Source organism: Periplaneta americana, chromosome 10, assembly GCF_040183065.1.
Source record: "Periplaneta americana isolate PAMFEO1 chromosome 10, P.americana_PAMFEO1_priV1, whole genome shotgun sequence".
In the NCBI taxonomy this organism is placed as follows: Eukaryota; Metazoa; Arthropoda; class Insecta; order Blattodea; family Blattidae; genus Periplaneta; species Periplaneta americana.
In genome coordinates this window covers 48126833-48146234 of record NC_091126.1, presented here as the reverse complement: position 1 = coordinate 48146234, position 19402 = coordinate 48126833, and the positions used below count along the sequence as shown (strand labels likewise).

At 36.7% G+C, this 19402-nt stretch overlaps 1 protein-coding gene across 4 annotated transcripts in view; it reads right to left on the bottom strand.

The window, feature by feature from the left end:
- CaMKI (Calcium/calmodulin-dependent protein kinase I) overlaps positions 1 to 19402 on the bottom strand; it is a 940598-nt gene that overhangs the window by 672751 nt on the left and 248445 nt on the right. For all 4 annotated transcript variants that reach the window (XR_011334309.1, XM_069837369.1, XM_069837370.1 and 1 more), the window contains exon 2: positions 13495 to 13629. Coding sequence is in view for 3 of the 4 variants with exons in the window: in XM_069837369.1 (XP_069693470.1) it covers positions 13495 to 13629 (135 nt within the window). In the remaining variant the exon portion in view is untranslated. The remainder of the gene's footprint in view (positions 1 to 13494; positions 13630 to 19402) is intronic.

The following is a 19402-nucleotide window of genomic DNA, read 5'->3' as shown; positions in this document are numbered from 1 at the left end:
TAGTAGGTTTCATGTACATTATTCCAGGATATGGTAACTCTTAGAGTCAATGTAAACAAAATCACTTGTCTGGTAGTGGTTGTAGACTGCTAGACAGCATTACCTAAGTCAATTTTCTTGGTACTGGGGATTCTGAAAACGTGTATTTCTGAGAAAATCTCTCAATCAATTTTACATCACTGAACCTCCTACTTTTGCTTGTATATGAGGAAGTAATGGTACGATAATATGTCTAGAAAGTGGAGACCAGACAATACTTACAACTGAATGACACTACGAGCCACGGTCATGATATAAATACGTGTTCCGCAAACCAATGTTCATGAGAAGAGTACCACTCCATTGTGATGCGAGCGTTCTACACGAAGGTGACTTGAGAAGAGGAAAGATCGTAATAAAGTAGGTTTCCTCGGCAACTGGTGACATGTAAACGTTCGTGGTCAGTGTATTCTTATAATACCGACAAAGAATGTAAAGCATGCTATTGCTTCCGTTCTTCAAAATGCACGAGACATACACGGAAGCCAGATAAAGATAATATATTCACTAAATTCGTGCGAGATGTTCTGACACGATTTCGGAAGACGAAGCTTGTATGAAATTAAAGAAATAACACAACAAAATAGTGTAGAAATTTCGCGTACTGAAGAATAATTTGTCTGCCTTGGTGAATCAACGGTGTCGTAAGCGCTTCCTGAACTGGAGGTCCAGGTTCGGTTTCCGACGCTTTCAATGAAGGAATTAATTTTGGTATCATCGGAGGGACTGTGTGTTTTGGTTGTCCTGTGTTGTCTCGAAGGTGGGCCTCTGTCCGAATAGGTTATAAAAAAACTCTCATCTGACTGTAAAGGTAAAAAAAGATTAACATGCAAAATTAAATTAAAAACATAAAGAGTCGGCCTCGGTAGTGTAGTGGGTATAGCGCTGGCCTTCTGTGCTCGAGGTTGCGGGTTCGATCCCGGCCCAGGTCGACAGCATTTAAGCGTGTTTAAATGCGACAAGCTCATGTCAGTAGATTTACTGGCATTTCAAAGAGCTCCTGCGGGACAAAATTTCGATACACCGGCGACACTGATATAACCTCTGCAGTTGCGAGCGTCGTTAAATAAACCATAATAGAAATTTTAAAAACACAAAGCTATGCGAATTTCACAGTAAGTTATTTTTACATAGTTTCTCATTTTGGAAAGATTTTTTTAAACAAAATTTTGCAGGATTTTGACGTTTAAGTTGAAGTTATTTCTACCGTTTCAAACAAATTCATTACAAAATAGTTACACTGTATTACCAATTAAGTTTAACAGACGTCCTATGCCCTATGTACATTTTGTGCGAGATCGTGCGTATTTGCTTGGTTTCCGCAGAAAACCAATCCACGGTAAGTCTAACATTCGACATTCAGTATTCCCAACCTAACACACATAACAATTTCCCTCTTCTTACCGCTTAAGTGACATATTGATTTTACTGCTTTAGACCTCTAACATATATTATTTTAGAGATGTTTAATATAGTAATAATTATAAATTGGAAACTTACCACTGCAATTTCACCTAAATTGCACTATTAATTATGTTTTTAAATATTTGCAGAAATTAAGTAAACTCTACAACTCCACTAAAGTTACCGGATTCGTGATGCAAGTAACATTAAGGAAGCCGTGAAAAAATCAACTAGATTCCAGATGCCGATGTTATTACTGCAATATGTTATATAAATATTATTGTTAAAATATTAAAATGAAAAATAAATCATTACATAACCTTACGTTTGTTTTAAGTTCGCATTTATGGATTGGGGGAAAAAAAGACAGACGTATATCACGGCTTGCTGGAGTATAGTAAACACAGAAAACATTTTAAAGCAACAATGTTGAAGATAGATATTTTTGTTTTACAAATTTGCCGTCATTGAACAGAAACCAAGATGGAAATTTCATTGCAACTAATTAGAAATTCCTCTTTCAGGTATGTAATAAACGATCTTCGCACAAAATAATGTACGATACACGAGCGGTATGTTTTCTTTCAATTCTCGGAAATTAAAAAAGCTCAACTACGTTTCGCTTTTTCAAACTTTTCCTCGAACATGAAAACTTCAACATACCGCTCTTGTAACGCATATTACTATTACACGTCTATAAGAAGGACTAAATTGTTTACTATAACAGTATTAATTTATATTAATATACCCTTGTACAAACCCAGAAACAAAATTTGGGCCACCTAATTTTATAAAGTTCCAGATAAACCGCATTGCGCATGTGCTGTAAACAAGGGCGGCTAAATGTATGCTACTTATGGACAGCCTTGCGAAACTTGTTGCTTACATAGAGGAGGACTGTTATGAAGACTCAGTCCATTTTTTAATTCCGTATCTCTACAAATTAATTGACTCAAACTTTGGACGTGAATACGGAAAAAGTCTTGAAAATCAGACCGAAACATGGGCCACAGGACTGAAAAGGGCGATGTAACGTTTGCAGGGTGATCCACTGCAACACTATAATTTCGTGGCTAATAACACGAATGAAATAAAAGTGGTTTCGTTCGATCGGATATACGACTACGATGCGAGCACGGCCTTGAGTTGACACCGCGCATGCGCGAGAGACAGGTGGGGGTCCGCGGCGACTGGCGGTCATTTTAGACATGGGCGAATATAGGCTTATGATTTTTGCTAGTGTAATGAATATAAATGTAGGATGTAATGTAAGTTATAAACAGTAAAGTAAAATAAAGTAAACTCACAATTTCGAGCTTTCTGCATTTCCAATAATAGGATCGTAGCAATTTCCACCACCCCAAGTTCAGTAACCGCTGTTTGTGTGTTCATTGGCAATAATTTAAGGTAATTCTTTGTTTAAATCTCATAAATATCATAATACCGACATAACAGTATTAATACCTTTGCAACTCTTCAACTATTATGTACACATAAATGTAACAAAAGTATGAAAATGTTATGACAAATCATTAACTATCATCATTAACGACAGGCGGCAAGCTTTGAGCTTAGCACAAATTAGTCGGACAAGTCCGACAGGAGCGCATAAAAAATCCGACACACATTTCACTTCACCCACGCCTATCACATTGTTTTCCAAGGGTCAAATTTAATACTGTACATCGCCGCTTCTCTCGCTCATTATTCATACATTAAAATATCTTGCGATTTTCATTGCATAGAGCAAATATTGCAGCCACATTATTCCAATTCCTATTCCTAGAGCACGTGCCAGCCTCGCGGAAACAATGCGGCTATTTCCTTTCATCTCATCTGTCATCCATCATACCAATTCAGTAATAACAGGCACTTCGCTGTACACAATATAATTTAAATAATACTTATGAAATGATAACTTCAGAAGTTGTATTGTTATATAGCAATAGAAAGCTAAATTTCGATTATAGACACTATTATGGTGTGGATTGTAACTGTACGCTGGGGCGACACACACACACACACACGCGCACACGCGTGCGCACGCACGCACACACCCAAGCCATTGTGCCCGTTTAAATATTCTGACATTACCGGAAGATGACCGGTAAATTTTTCCTGACTTTCGTCATTTAGAACGAGTCCTTTTAAGTGATGTAAATCGACGACAAGGGCTTCCCGAATGTACTTGCCTTCCCAAAGTAGCAAAGCTCAGGGTATTTATCACCCTCAGTCGGATCTGAATTTCCGAACCTTGTGTATGAACAAATCCAAGGTAGTTTTGTAACTTATCTGGATGAGATTTTCCGGAGTTTACACCTCAACCCATTAAGAGCAAATGCTGGGAAACTCTCGGCGCTGGACTCTGGACTCATTTCGTTGATATTATAACGTTCATTTCATTCAGACGTTAGAAAATCATCGCAGTTGAAGCGTGGTAATTTCAACTAATAAAGTTTTATATTACTCGACCGAGGCGAGTGGATACGCGGGCGTAATGCGAACTAACTCGATGACGCTATACTAACGCAGGAGAAGTGCAAGTGGCGCCCCGGGCTGCAGGACTCCACTGGCCTTGGTCGAGTAATAGTAAATGTGTGAACACAAGCCGTGATAGGCCTACTTTTCAACAATGTAGGACGCGACATAGGGCCCACAACCCATAAGTTACCGGTATAACGACATAACATTAATATAAAGCTATACAATGTTACAATAATAACAGCCACCGGCGTAGCTCAGTCGGCTAATGTGCCTGCCATTCCGGAGTTGCGCTCGGGCGCGCGTTCGATTCCCGCTTGGGCTGCTTACCTGGTTGGGATTTTTTTCCGAGGTTTCCCCAATCCTAAGCGAATGTTAGGTAATCTATGGCGAATTCTCGGCCTCATCTCGCCAAATATCTCTCTGTCATCAATTCCATCGACGCTAAATACCTGGTAGTTGATACAGCGTCGTTAAATAACCAACTAAACAAAGACATTCCCTTCTAATTTATCACAATTATTGTGACAACAATTTTTTTTTAATTTTCACATATTGAAATACAGCAAAGGAAACGACTAATGCGAATATTGTAAGCCCGAAACCAAATAGGCCTACTGTGTTTCGTGAGAGTACCTTAGGAAGCAGTAAAACCAGAACATAGTAAGTTATTTGAAAGAGTTTAACTCTCGAGGGAATTCAATCCCATACGCAGGTTATCTCTCGCTTAAGGTGTAAGCTGTAAATGAAATTGCTTCAGGTTATAGGAGGCTATGTCGGACTTCCTGCTCCAATCCAATCATGTTACTCAACATTTCCCAACTCCATCAGGAATAGTAACAAACTGTAATGCGCTATTTTTAAGCGTCGGTTCGGGTCCTCTACTGTAATAGAAAGTCGTCGTCAATGTCGGTATCATCATCATCATCATCATCGGTTACAGGATCCGACCCGTTCTATTTCAAATAATTTCAAACTGATCACATTTTTTTCGACCAACATCTGTATTCTTATCTTTCAGATACTGTCAAAATTCTGATATTATTTAGGTATAAGCTCGCTATATTTTCTAGGGGCCGTATTCATAGGCATTTTTAGCGCGGGCTGCCGGTGAATGATCAGCGTTTTTCGTATTCATAAACCAGTGTTAGCGATAGGATATGATTTGAATTCTGTACTAGTAACCAGTGGATAGCCGGGGCTAGCTTAGTACACTCGTAGCGCGTGCTGCGAAATGTCTATGAATAGCACCCTAGATTTTCTTCTATAATGTCAATTATTTCTATTTTAACCATATAATAGTGCTATATATTTCCCAGATTTTTTTTTTTTGTTAACATTCTCCTCTCGCAAGTCTTGCGGATTGGATCATTGTAGTTACACTCACCCCCACTGCCGAGCAATGACCTAAAAGGGCACCGCTACTCTTTGCAGTGTTGCAACCATAGGCGGAGTTATGGGGGGGGGGAGCATGGGGGGGACTGCCTCCCAAACTTGTCTGAACTCTTTTTTTTCTATTAACATTAGAAAATATTGAATGCAAAAGACTTTTCTTGCTTTTGTTTATGATTAAGTTTCTGTGCTTAAATTGACGAATTAATGTCTTCAGATCATGTGTCTAGACCAGTGGTCGTCAGCACTCGCTGAAATGTGCAAAGGGTACGCGGTGCTGTCCCCTGTGCACTGTCGCGCAACAGGGAGAGATAGAGAGAGCATACCCGCTAGCAGCTACGGAGTGCACCCTTGTGCACTGCGTTTTCCGCGGGTAAGAGAGACTAGCCCTAGCGTACTCTGTGCTGACGACCGCTGGTCTATACTATAATATTTATTTTAAATTTCTGAATGTATAAGAATTTCTATACCTCGTATGAGGAATGGAAGCACTGTAATGTTTCTTTTGCAACAGCCTGTACTCCTGTGTTAGAAGTCTGCAGCGACCATCTACTGAATTAGGTGTTAGTGAAAAAAACACCATAGTCCAATGTTATAGGAGTGTACATTTTCAGTAGTTTTCATAAAACAACCATAGTCCAAAGATTTTCCAGGAAGATTGTAAGCTGGTAGCATTTACAAATAATATCCCATTCATAAACAAAAGCAAGAAAAGTCTTTTGAATTCAATATTTTGCAATGTTAATAGAAAAAATAAGTTCAGACAAATTTTGGAGGGGGGGCAGTGCTCCCACATACCCTTCCATAACTCTGCCTATGGTTATGCCCCATTATAATTTGTAGTAGACCTACAGTTGAAGCCCTATATATCTCGGTCCGAAACATCGTGGATATGGATGTAACGCTATAAAAAACATGCACCCCAAAAATACTTTTATTAAATCTGCAGTGCTTGGGAAAAGTGGCATAAGTCAGTTTCCACAAATATTTTATATTAATTTATTGACAAATTACGGAACATCTGCTCGCTTGCGAATAGAGACATAAGTATTTTTCAAAATTAGAATAATTCATACAGAAGAAAATCAAATCTACATAAACAAGTGTGAAGATAGTTTTTTTCCTTCGGCTGTAAAATTAACATTTTTGACTTCTGCCACTTTTCCCAACCACTACAGAAATGATCGTATTCGGATATACTGTACCACGGTCAAGCTATAACAGGGGAATAATAAATGATATCCCCCGTAACCTCTTTATATCGGGATTCTATGGTTTTGCTTTGCTCCCCCCCACAAGGAAACGGTTCTCTCTCCGGCTATGGCTGCAATACGTTAAATTTCGTATTCTCAAAACTGTGAGGCGTATCACAAAACTTATTCGCATTGACTTGATCTATTACCTCTGTGAATTATTGTAATAGGTTCCCTTCCACCATGTATAAGCAGCAGCAGCTTCTTCAAACTTCTATTAACGATGTGATTCCATAATCCAATATGAAAATACTACAGTAGAGAACGAATATGACATTTTTTTTCGGATTCTCTTGTCTGTTTGAAAATATTTCAGTGTTAAAACTGATAATGTGTAAATGGAAATATAGCATGACGGTTCAAACGTAGTCGAGTTCAATACATTATAGAGAGCGATTTTCGGATGCCAATTAGTATTTGAGTTATTATGGATTGTATAGCGTGTAATCATTTGCATACGATCCCAGCTTTACTTCTCAGCTGCTAATTATGCGAGGTTTACAATACTGAACCTCCTCTCAGCTTTCCGTTTGCAAAGAACTTAATACAGCGCATTAACAAACCAGACGTGAATTCACTGCAGAATCTCTCCCACCTAACCATTTCAGAAACAAACGAAAGAAAGTAATCCATCACCACAATCACCACCACAACCATCATCATCATCATCATCATCGATTAGACTACCGGCCTGTTCCAAATCTACAACGAAGTATCATGCCACCTAAATTGTTTTCCCTCTTCTACATTCTTCTGGATTTAAATGTGGCTAATTTTACTGAATAGTAACTCCTATCCTTCACATACTTTCTACACGAGCATTGTCATTTCTCTCGGCATCGTAGAGTTAATGTTGAAATTAGTAACAGTAGCTTATGTAATTATTTAACGTTATGTCTAATTAAATAAGATACAAACATTAATTTGATTATATAATTTTCTTAGTCTACATAACTTGTTCAAGATAAATACTGTTAATTCCGAAGCAGAAAATTACTTCATTAAAATGAGAAGTCGAGTAACGTAGAAAATTACATTCTTTGTTGAAACGAGAATTCGAGTACGATAAAAAAAATTGTCTGCAACACGCAACTAAATTATACAAGATGGAGTTTGTTACTTCATACCGCTTACCTGAATGTAATTCAAGTGGCTAGAATGATTCTCCACCATCATTTTACTCTCCATCGAGATAGGAACCCATTTAATACATTTTAGAGGGCTGGCTAACTCCACACCTCAATATAAATCATTCTCCCGCGAACGAATCAGCGATCTTCTAATGATCTGCCATTTACTTTACAGATAGTGCCCTCGTTTCCCAGAGAGATCAAAGGAAAGGGAAGACGTAAAAATGTCAAAACAGTTTGAAAGCGTCAAACGCCTTATATTCTAATGTTAACTTTTAAAACATGTAAGCAGCACGATTAAAGTAAATGAACATTATCTAGTACATGCGCAGGGATGCGGGAAAACGACCAATACTTGAGATAGCATTGGCATTGTGAGGAATAAATTCATATGAACATATCTCTGAATTTCAATGGTTTTGCCTATAGCCCTATATCAAAATAATGCTCACAGGAATTCCTGTCTTTGAACAGGATTTACAGACAATAGTAGCTAGAATATTTACAAAATTATTGCACTCGTCCACCTGATGATGTCCCTTCAGGTAAGTGAATTCATATCATTGCATAATGGAGATCTCCTATATTATATCCATGGATTACGAATTATCTACACCAAACTTTCCTGATCAATGTATTAGTCGCTATAGCCACCAAAGTTTCCAGACTTCATTCTGTAGGCCTATGTTTGTAAACCTAAGTGGATGAAAACTGATGTTTAAGTGAGCGGTGCATTTACAAAAGACTAGATATTTTCTTGCGTTTTCTATGCTGCCATCAGCATTAAGGAAAGACAAGGTGATCTTGAAAGAACAGTGCAGGATCTTCGCACACGAGGTATATGTTGATGTTAATAGCGATATTAACCCATTTATGCCCGTAACTTTATTTTTGTCCAAATGTTGTGAATGTCACACATAGTTTTTGTTTTTATACATTTTTAATTGTAAATGAGCGAACACAGATGAATCTTTACATTTAGGCCCTTTTTCAGGGTGGGTCGTTAACGACCCAGTGGGAAAATCTGATATACATTTTTTCTTTCTTTTTATTTATATCTAAATTACTACATGTAACGACAGTAATTGTGAATATTATTTCTTTGTGTTATTGAATCAACATTTTATTGACGTTTTACATGTAATATTTATAATTCTACAGTGCAGAAGTAAATATTCACATAATGTTTAGTCATAAAAATACGTATAATAAAATATAAATGACTCAATATTATCCAAACACATAATTACCATGTTATGTATGAAATTCTCTGACGCACTTGTCATTAAGCGGAGCCGGGCATGAAGGTTTGGAACAGCGTTTAGTAGTCTTGTTTTTACAGACAGCGCATCGGCGATGTGGCTGACCAACCGCCAGCAAGTGTCCAGCATTGCGACGTGCTGGACCTGCGACCATATTTCCCACATTCAGATGCTTTCTGAGCCCCGGTGAAGATACTGGTGTTTCATATTTCTGCATCATAGCAATTACAGTTGTCCGTCTGAATGACAAATTATCCGAAGAAATTCTTGTTGATCTTGCTGTTAACATGCATTATTCATGGCGACATCAAACATCCACAAAATAATTGGAACATACCATTTTTCCCTCTTATTCCAATTCTGTATGCTGCTATGTTTTGATCCATCTGATCAACACCTCCCATAAAACTATTGTATTTCTTGATGATATGGATTGTGTAATGGATATCCTCTTCTTTTCTTTGGCTGAGTACCGATATGCTGTTTCTATAGGGTGCACGCCAAACTCATTTGAAACAATTGTCAAAATATTCAGCTGGATGACTGTCTTTAGGAAGTGATAATGGATGACTCGACTGGACAGGATTATAATCTGGTGGAAAATTAGGGAGGGTCTGACCCTTCTTTCACTGCGGAATATATTTTGTATTCAGTACAGATCTTGGATTATAGTTTTTATCTCCTCTTGTTTTAGTTGTAGTCTCTACCTCAGCTTCTACTTCCAACAATTCCGTAGCTTCCAATGTAGACTCAGGGGAATCATGTTCATCATCGCTTGTTTCATTGAAAACCTTACCTCAGCTTCTGCTTCCAACAATGTCCTCGTCAAGCAGTCTGGATTACTACACTCCTCATCTCCAGAATCCCCATCGCTTTCTCCATGTACAGGTGGTGCAATATAAACATCAATTTCTCCAGATATGCTCCTCGTGTCTGTTGCTTCAAGTTCAGATATTATTTCATGAGTTTTCAGTCCCTTCCTAGTATATCAAAACAAAAATAAACTATAACTAACGAAAAAGAATCATATAAACAGAAATATTACTAAGCGACCAAATGGTACCTCTCATTTTCCCACTGGGTCGTTAACGACCCACTCTAAAAAACTATTGTCATTGTTGCTATATTACTATAACTGTTACAATGCTATCAGGATATATTGTATTACTTACATTTTGATGTTTTAGATCCGTATTCAGAAGCTCGACAATGAGCCACACTCCATGCCAACAAACAGAAATTATTAGTTGTGTGCTGCAGAATTCTAGTCAATTACGCAAGCTGAGAGATAGTTTCAAATAAAATGTGAATGGTGCAGCACTAATCAAACACAGATGTTTATAACTCAAGACAACACTCTCAGTTACCAACCTAATTTATAGAAGTCACAATATAACACTACCGGGATATTTTATACAAATTATGATCACTGGGTTGTTAACGACCCAGTGGGCATAAATGGGTTAACGATCATCTACCTTAGTGAGCCATACACTAAACATTATTAATTAATATCTTAGCGTTTTCGTGTATTTCGCGCAGTTGCTACAATTACCTTTCTTGTCTTCCGACAAAGGCCATTTACCTTTGGTCATTTAGTGAGCTACTTATCGGAAGTTGGTTTATGATATAGATGACTCAAAAGCCAATCATTGTAAGTCATCAAATGGAGGGAAAGAGATTTGTTTTTATTTTAGTAGGTTATTTTACGCTTTATCAACATCTTAGGTTAATTAGCGTGTGAATGAGATGAAGATGATAATGCCGGTGAAATGAGTCCGGGGTCCAGCACCGAAAGTTACCCAGCATTTGCTCATATTGGGTTGAGGGAAAACCCTGGAAAAAACCTCAACCAGGTAACTTGCCCCGACCGGGTATCGAGCCCTGGCCACCTGGTTTCGCGGCCAGACGTGCTAACCGTTACTCCACAGGTGTGGACAGGAAAAGATAAAATGAGGGTTTTATTATAGTGTTTATTCCAAAATCCCATTAAGCTATAAACATTAACTAATCGGTTATTCATCTAGTGTGACAAAAATTGAAGTAAATTAAGTGTCACGTAATAAATGTGAATATCGGAGGCAAAAACAAAAAAGACTGACTTATTGTTTTTGTCGACTACACTGACTTACTGTTTTTGTCCACGGAACTTTTTTCAAACATCTTTCTGGCTAGTCTAATTCTAGGTCTTCTAATCACAATAGTCATCTGCATCATCACTGTGATCACATCTCTGGTCGGTCTCTTCAGAAGTACTGGTAGTGCTATCGACTTTTGAATGGTCATTTACATAATTACCTTAATTAAAAACAATTAAGAACTTAATATTGTGCTATTCCATTAATTGTTATTACAGTTTTTATATTTGTCAGTTCACTGTATCTCTTGTCGCTCTTAGATTCGTTTTGTTAATTTATTCCATATTTTCTCTGTATTTGATATTGATGTATGTAATATCTTAATTTGCTCCGTCATTTTAAAAGTTGGGTGAAGTAAATAAAGGCAAAAAAAACTCTCAAACTAATTTGAATGTGTGTTCAGTTGAAAGTTGAAGTTACAGGTTCCGATGACTGGAGAAACATCTGAATCAAATACACGAGTCTCAACACCAAAGTACAAAATTTTCTTGATGTACTTTGAATAGAGACTGAAATGTTACGTGATTTTTTTCAGAAGCCCTAATATGTGCTGCTCTCTCATGGTTAAAAAATCATACTACTGACTTAATTGAATATGCTCTTCAAGAAATGTGTCATAAAGAATCCCTCAAGCTCAGCATCTCAGAATTGAATATTTAGTAACTTACACTGATTGACTTCTGAGCTGTCCATATACGAAACCTTACAGCATTGTACAGGGACATCATTTTATTTTTACTTCAATTGTTATTGTACCTGAGTTTTTTAATATACTTCACTCTCACCCCTTCTGTAAACGTCACCCGTCCACATACAGAATCAAGGCCGCATATACAGTCAAAGTCGTCTTACGTTCATAGTAAACAGTATTGAGCGAGTAGAATACGTTCCAGAAATATGGTCGCGTTTTCCAGTGACAGAGAAAGCATTCAATATTGAATCATATTTTCGCAAAGATTCTATGCATCCCTTTAGTTACGTGTCAGTTTCCCCCACGGGCTTGTGCTGGCCCCTCTGTACAGGTTAGTTGCTGGGCTGTCTGTGCTCTTTTCTGAAAACATTTGCTGTTAGGAATTGTAAGTCTACGTAATATTATACAACTTTTTAAAATAATGTAAATAAAAGGGCCTCGTAAAATAATTAACTGTCACATAATTTCCTCCTTTTCTACAAACCTACTACATAACCACTTTGACGGAGAGAGATAGCATGTCTGAGTAAATTTATCTGTGCGGATCGGGCAGAATTGAATTACAGTACGTAAGGTACTCTGTTATAGAGTAGGTATAGAATTATTTCAACATGAGTTACTGTTTTCAGGTACAAAGGACGAAACTGTAAATACGAATTTGGTACAAAATAGTGCAATAATATGCAAAAAAAAATAATAATAATGAACTGAAGCCTGTATCGAAAAGAACGGCCACCATTTTCGAGAATTTGTTTAAATATCCAGATTTTGATTATTTTTCAATTTAAATGTATTTTCTATATTGTATGCTAATGTGCTGTAGACAGTATAATATACACTACACAATCAATACGTCCGCATGGATAGTTCAGTTAGTGAGTAAAACACTTATTGTCAATACTGTACTGTATCTTGATTAAACAAAAACCTAACGAAAATGATCAAACTCAGAATCGTGATATTTTCTAGTTTACGCAAATGGATGCACTACGTTTCTTCCCTCCTATACCTAGTAAAGTGATCTGTTTGTATTTTACGCTAGTACTATCAAACTCCGGTCGTGGAAGGGGGTAGCAAACATTGTTTCCGATTCTCAACCGTTAATCAAAAGGTATAGCCAGATAAATATTATAAATGTTCGTAAAAATAAATTGATGTCCCGATATAAGAAAAGGGAGTTTGCCATCATAATTATTTCGTACTTCTACCCTTAACTGGACAACCATTTGGAGTAACATACAAGTCGGTAGAAATTTTCACAGTGATTGTTACCATCAGTTACTCAAAGTATGTATCTTTCATTCTCAGTCACTCTTTATTTTACACGGCACATTTATGTCAGCACGCAATTAAATATTCTATTTTAAGCTTATAATCATCCAATCTAACAGAAATAACAGTACAGGAAATTCTAAAACAATATGGTAACTCCTGAATAATATTTGCTAAACATCTGTATACACCTGAAATCTATCTGTAATGATAATGCTAATAACCTATAAGATTCACAGCTACACCAGTGAGTAAAAGTGTATGAACATGTAGTTAAAACTTAAAAGTGTGAACCCTGCATTTTACGCAACAAACTGGTTCAACGTTTGAGAAAAAAAATCGTCAGCACGAGGATGTGAACAATAAGCATGTGGCAACACGAGCGGTGGTGACAGTGACCTTCATGTAATAAGAACTTGTATCTCGACTCACCTTCTCAGAACTTTTATTTCATTTTCTAAGGAATCTTCTTTTCCTTTAAGCGCCTTCTTGTCGATGATTTTTACAGCAAACATGAGGCCGGGCTTCTCCTTGCTCTCAGCCAGGCGCACCTCAGAAAAGGCACCGCTGCAACAAATAAAAGGAAAAAATATATATCTTACTTAACTGATTGGCACAGAGGTTTCTCGAAAAACTTCAATAAATCCTAACTTTTATGGGACCCCAAGGTATATCGCCGTCTACACATATAGAAGCCGCGGAAGTCTTCTTGCTCTCCTAACGTCAACCCAATACACAGCCTCACAATTCATCTCTCTCACTCAAATACTGTTAAGTACTTTCATATCTGCATTTTTTTACCTGCTATATACCCCCCTCCTCACAAGGGGACTGGAACCCTGTAATACGCTCAAAATTTCATTTTTTTTTTTTATTTAAATTCTCTGAAAAAATCTTCTTTCCAACGGTATATCATTTATGCACATTAATATTAGGCTACGGAAATATATTTAAAAAAAAATATATCTAAGATCAGGATTATGCAGTTGGGTGTTTTGATAACTTTGGCAGTCATTTTCCGTAAGTTTGTATTTTTCTCTATAAAGTGTACCATATCTCAGCTTCTAGTGGTTAAATTTATTTCAAATTTTCTGTGTATATTTAGTTGGTATTGTAGCATAAATTCACAGTGGTATTTTTAAAAATAATTATTTTTAAAGCAGATTCCTTGACACAATATAGCAAAAAATGGGGCAATAATTTACATGTTCAGAAAGAAATTATGAATTTATTTTTTAAAACTCTACCATTCGGTTACTTATAAGTGTGTCAGAAATACGCTGTAAAAGTTTCATTGTTCTACTTCCAACAACTTTAGAGAAAGGGTACAGTAAATATCACTAATTAAATGTGTTAACCCCTTCAGGCCTAGTGTACGTTATAGTGTATGTTTCTTTTTTTCTTTTTTGGAATGTCTTCGACACTTAAATATTTTGAAAAATTCGGTGTGATAGAAATGGAGAATATTATTTTTGAAACATTTCTATACCTGAATTAAAAATTAAATTTAAAATTTTGGGGCCACAGGAGTCAAAATTGTCCCCTAATTTTTATTTTCTGTGAAGACTTGATTTGGGAATTTTTGATCCCCAGAATGATTACGTAACCAGTTTTTTTTTCCCCCCCCCCCCCATAAATTCAGGTCTGAAGTTGTTAAGATAGGAGGTACCCGGTCCGCTTACTGCCGATCAAACGTTATGTCTCCAGCACCTTTCACGAATGTCACATTCCCCACGCAATATACTGGAATCTTTGAAGACAGTCAATATTTGTACGTAAATAATGCGATCCAAGTTCCTCTCCTACAGCTTCCTGTTTCAGAAGTTTACCAGCGTATTCGGAGCACTATTAAATAAATGTTTATTGCATCAGCATTCCGCGCCGAAGGTATACCTTCAATTCCAAGAGAAATCTTCAAGTATCATATTACTATATTTTGTACGCGGCGCTAACGGATGAACTTAATATAAAATATTCTCAATATTATATTTCATATTTTCGTAGGCGTTTCTGCATTTCAACAGTTGTCTCTAATGCTCTTTCTTCTCGATAGAGGCAACACACGGAGCCAGTTTTGATACTTCTCGGACAGATGGTCAGCCTAACGCGGAGGGAAGGAAGATGACAAAGGAAATTAAGTTATGAAAGATTGTAGGATTGGAAAGAAAGCGGGAAGTGACCCTTGTAATTGATATTATACCAGCATTCGCGTATAGGAGACATGTTCAGCGCGGGCATTTCTAGCCTTTAAACCAGGGATGAGACGATATTAGCTCCCAATCACGGTAGAAGAGCTCGACCTTGATCACGGGCGCATAGCGCATCCACTGTATCGTAGACAACAGGGATGTACATGCACATGCAGCAAATAAAGGCAGCAATTATTATAATAACTCGCGTTACTACATTTCTGGCTATGTAATAGGGCTAATTATTCAGTTATTGAATATACATGTACATATATAAACAAATCGCAATGGGAAGGATGTTTTAGGAACAAAAAGAGAAATAGGAAAAGTTAATTGTATGTAAACCATTTTCTTGTTAAAAGCAATTATTTATTATGTAAATACTTTACTTCATTGGTTAGGAGAAACTAATAGGGTCTACCTGCTCGACGTGTGTGATCTCTAAGTACTTTTGAGTATCTGTTAAAAAAATAATAACGACAATATTGATTGAAATAGAATATATTGATTGTATGATTGTGAAAATGTAGTCCTTACTCTCCAGTCGTGATTATGTAATGAGTTTTCTTAGAGTGATTTGTGAGATGCACGTAACACAGAAAAACAAATTGATTAAATTAAGATATTGAGAGCCATCGTAATTTTTGGGGTCAATCATTTAAGGGGATATGTATGACTTTTAAAACTTCCACACTTTTCAGCCAAAAATTTGTGAAATTTAAACTATATAAACAAATCTATAATAATATCTGTACAAAATTTGGTGCAATTAGGTCTAATAGTTTTGAAATTATATTTTTAAGTATATTTTATATTGACGTTACTAAAAAAAGCTCCTTGCATCAAAGTTTTCAAAATATTTAGTTCATATTTGCTTAAAATCTTGAAAATAGTTATTAGAATAAAAGTGAATTGGCTTTTTGAACTTAGTAGTAGTATAAGTTAAAGTGCAATCAAAGATAAAAATATTATTTCTAAATTAAAGAAACACGTAGTCGAATAAAAGTAAATATCCAGAAACAAGCAACAAATAAAACATCAACAATACATTTAAAATAAAGAAATAAAAGGAAACTAGATACAATCTACTGACCCAAATGTAAATTAATTTATCTTCGATGTCAATTCCGAAATCAATTTATTTCTCTCTTCTCCTGAATAATGCCTATATATTTTTTTAATGTTGCGTCTCATAATGCCGTTTTATGTTGCTTTTATGCAATTTTTTTTTTACACAAACACTGGACTTCATCGCCATTTTCGAAGCATAAATATTATATCTTCCACTCTTCCTTGAAACTTTATTGTATGAGCGCTTTTGTTCCACCATGATGCGCTGTGTTCAAAGATCTGTACATCCTTTAGCAATGTTTACAGGTAAAAGAGCTCCGCGCGCGCGCTGCGGGCAGAAAATAGCTCTCGCCCGCAAATATTAGGCACCATCGCAAGACTGCTTTAAACGAAGGGCGACAGTGACTAGAATATCTTTTTAAGTGTGTGTCTGCATTCGACTCTGAGATTCTACGTCACTGTTGCACCTCGTTTAAAGGCTGTAAATGTCCGCGCTGAACATGGCTGGCCTAGAGAGAGACTAGGGAAACCATGGAAGACACAAGTCAAGATAGGTCCAGGGTTTGAACCCACGGCACGACTATCACACAGAAGGCTGATGTGCTAACCACTACAACGCATTCGAGTTAATACATTATACAAACTCATCCTCATCGATTTGTCCAATGGTAGTGTGAGGAATCGGTACTTGTCCGTTAATTTGCCCAAAAGACTAACGTTATTAAGAAATGAATTTTCCAGTTACAGCAAGCCAAGCCGCATCTCAATGAAATTATGAATTTGTTCAATTGTTTAGTAGTTCGATCTACGATAATTACAATGAGATTTACAGTTTGTAATCTAAACACTGTGGAATGCTTTTTCCTTATACTTTTAAGCTTTTCTGAAAATATTGCTTTCATTAGCCCAATACACCATCAAGTTACGATTTAAAATTAACGTCAAACAAGTAACTTTGTAACGGCACAGCAACGTCTACGTCTACAATATATTTTAGCACGATAAATCCGTGACTCTGATTTAAGTGTACTGGATAGAATAACTGGTCAAAAATTATATTTTCTATTTCTTACCTTGAAATTCGGTATTTTCAGTAAATTAAAAACATATGCATACAGACTCCAAAACTGACTTTTGATTAAATTGCCATTCCGTTTAAATGTCGAGTAAGATACTTACAATTACAATTTTTACTTAACAGTTTTTGAAACTCATGTCCGTTTTTATATTAAATTTTTAGAGCTACATTTCTCAAATTTTGCACGTATTTATACGTACTGTATTACATATGGGGATAAGATTTCATGAACATAATTAAAACATTTATTCTGATATGATTAAATTAGTCTGTTGAAATTTATATTTTATTTTTAATATGGTAGATATCAATTTTTGCGTTAAGATTGCGTGACATAAATAAGCAATACTTTATCATTAGACGTAATAGAAATGGAAGAATGTGTACAACATTTTCGTTCTGAATCGTTGATAGTTTCTGAGAAAAGGGGGCATAATACGGTCAATTCATGTACCGGTAATTATATTTTTCACATTAAATATTTCTTTAATATATCAAATCTAGCTTCCTAAAACTTAAAAATTACAGTTATTATTTTTGCTCTTACGATTATGTGTAATAATCTTTATCAGAATTCACGTGTCAATAGATGAGATATGATTATGTTTCAGAAGTCAGTATGACTATAGTTCATACTATTTCGTGTTTACCTTGTACCATAAATGTCGCAATACGTATGTTAGAAATGTCCAAAATGGTTTCTGGTCAAAACTATTGTTGCGTGAAGAAGTGGTCGTGGATGCGAACCTCTCTTAAAGCAAGTATTATTCTAAGTCCTGTGTTTGAGGCCTAATACCATGCTAGTCTCACTTCAAGACGGTTCACAATGTTTTCTTTCGTAAGTTTCGAAAAAGAAGTGGTATGAAAATCCTAAACAAATAAATTAACGTATTTGGTAATTATATCATGTATGGTTTATTGTAATTTGTGATAATGGCTGCATCTTCGCAAGATTACACTGGATTACATGACATTTGCCTTACAGTTTAAGAAAATCTACAAAAGTCCAAGTAGCCTACGCCTATTCCCTCAGCGTAAACGGGATTCGAACTCATGCCTAAGGGAACTTTCGGAGAACATGTCCCGTCTGTTACTCCTAGACTACACCGTTGGTCAACTGTCCATCAAGAGTACTTCGAATGTGAGTGAGGAAAGAAACCTCTTTCAATCTTCATTAAAATGCATTTTATTGCTGCGAAACTATCTCTTTTTTTGTAGGTTACTTTACGACGCTTTATCAACATCTTAGGTTATTTAGTGTCTGAATGAGATGAAGGTGATAATGCCGGTGAAATGAGTCCGGGGTCCAGAACCGAAAGTTACCCAGCATTTGCTCATATTGGGTTGAGGGAAAACCCCGGGAAAAATATCAACCAGGTAACTTGCCCCGACCGGGAATCGAACCCGGGCCACCTGGTTTCGCGGCCAGATGCGCTAACCGTTACTCCACAGGTGTGGACGCGAAACTATCTCAATAATTTAAGAACACATTAACGTGCATAAGTCAAGCCTCTAAAAATTAAGCCGCGTATGCACGAAGCGAGGTTAAATACGCGCGGGCACTTTTCGCGGCAGCCTCGTTTGTTGTTTGCCGCGCGGTTTTTTTTTTAAGCGAGGCAAGATCACCAAAGAGGCGTGAGCCACCAGTTAGTGCGCAATTGAGGCAGTAACATCGGGTTGCGTGATGGCATCTTTACCAACGAACAGTTCACACGCAGCGAGTTAATCACTGCGAGGCACATTTGATCGCATCCTAAAACCGATTGCGAGGCCTCCGCACACTATTGCTAGGCAATGTATCCACTGAGCGAAGCAATGATAATTATACAGCCTCGCGAGGTAGCTTCACTTCGTGGATATGCTCCTTTACAACTTACTTACAGCTTTCAAAACTGCATTAATTTCTGGAAATAATTTGTCCCACCAGAAGGAAATGTTTATTAAGCTATTGTCCTACATGAACAGGCTAGAGTCTCAAACGCAATACTTAGCTTCACGTGAC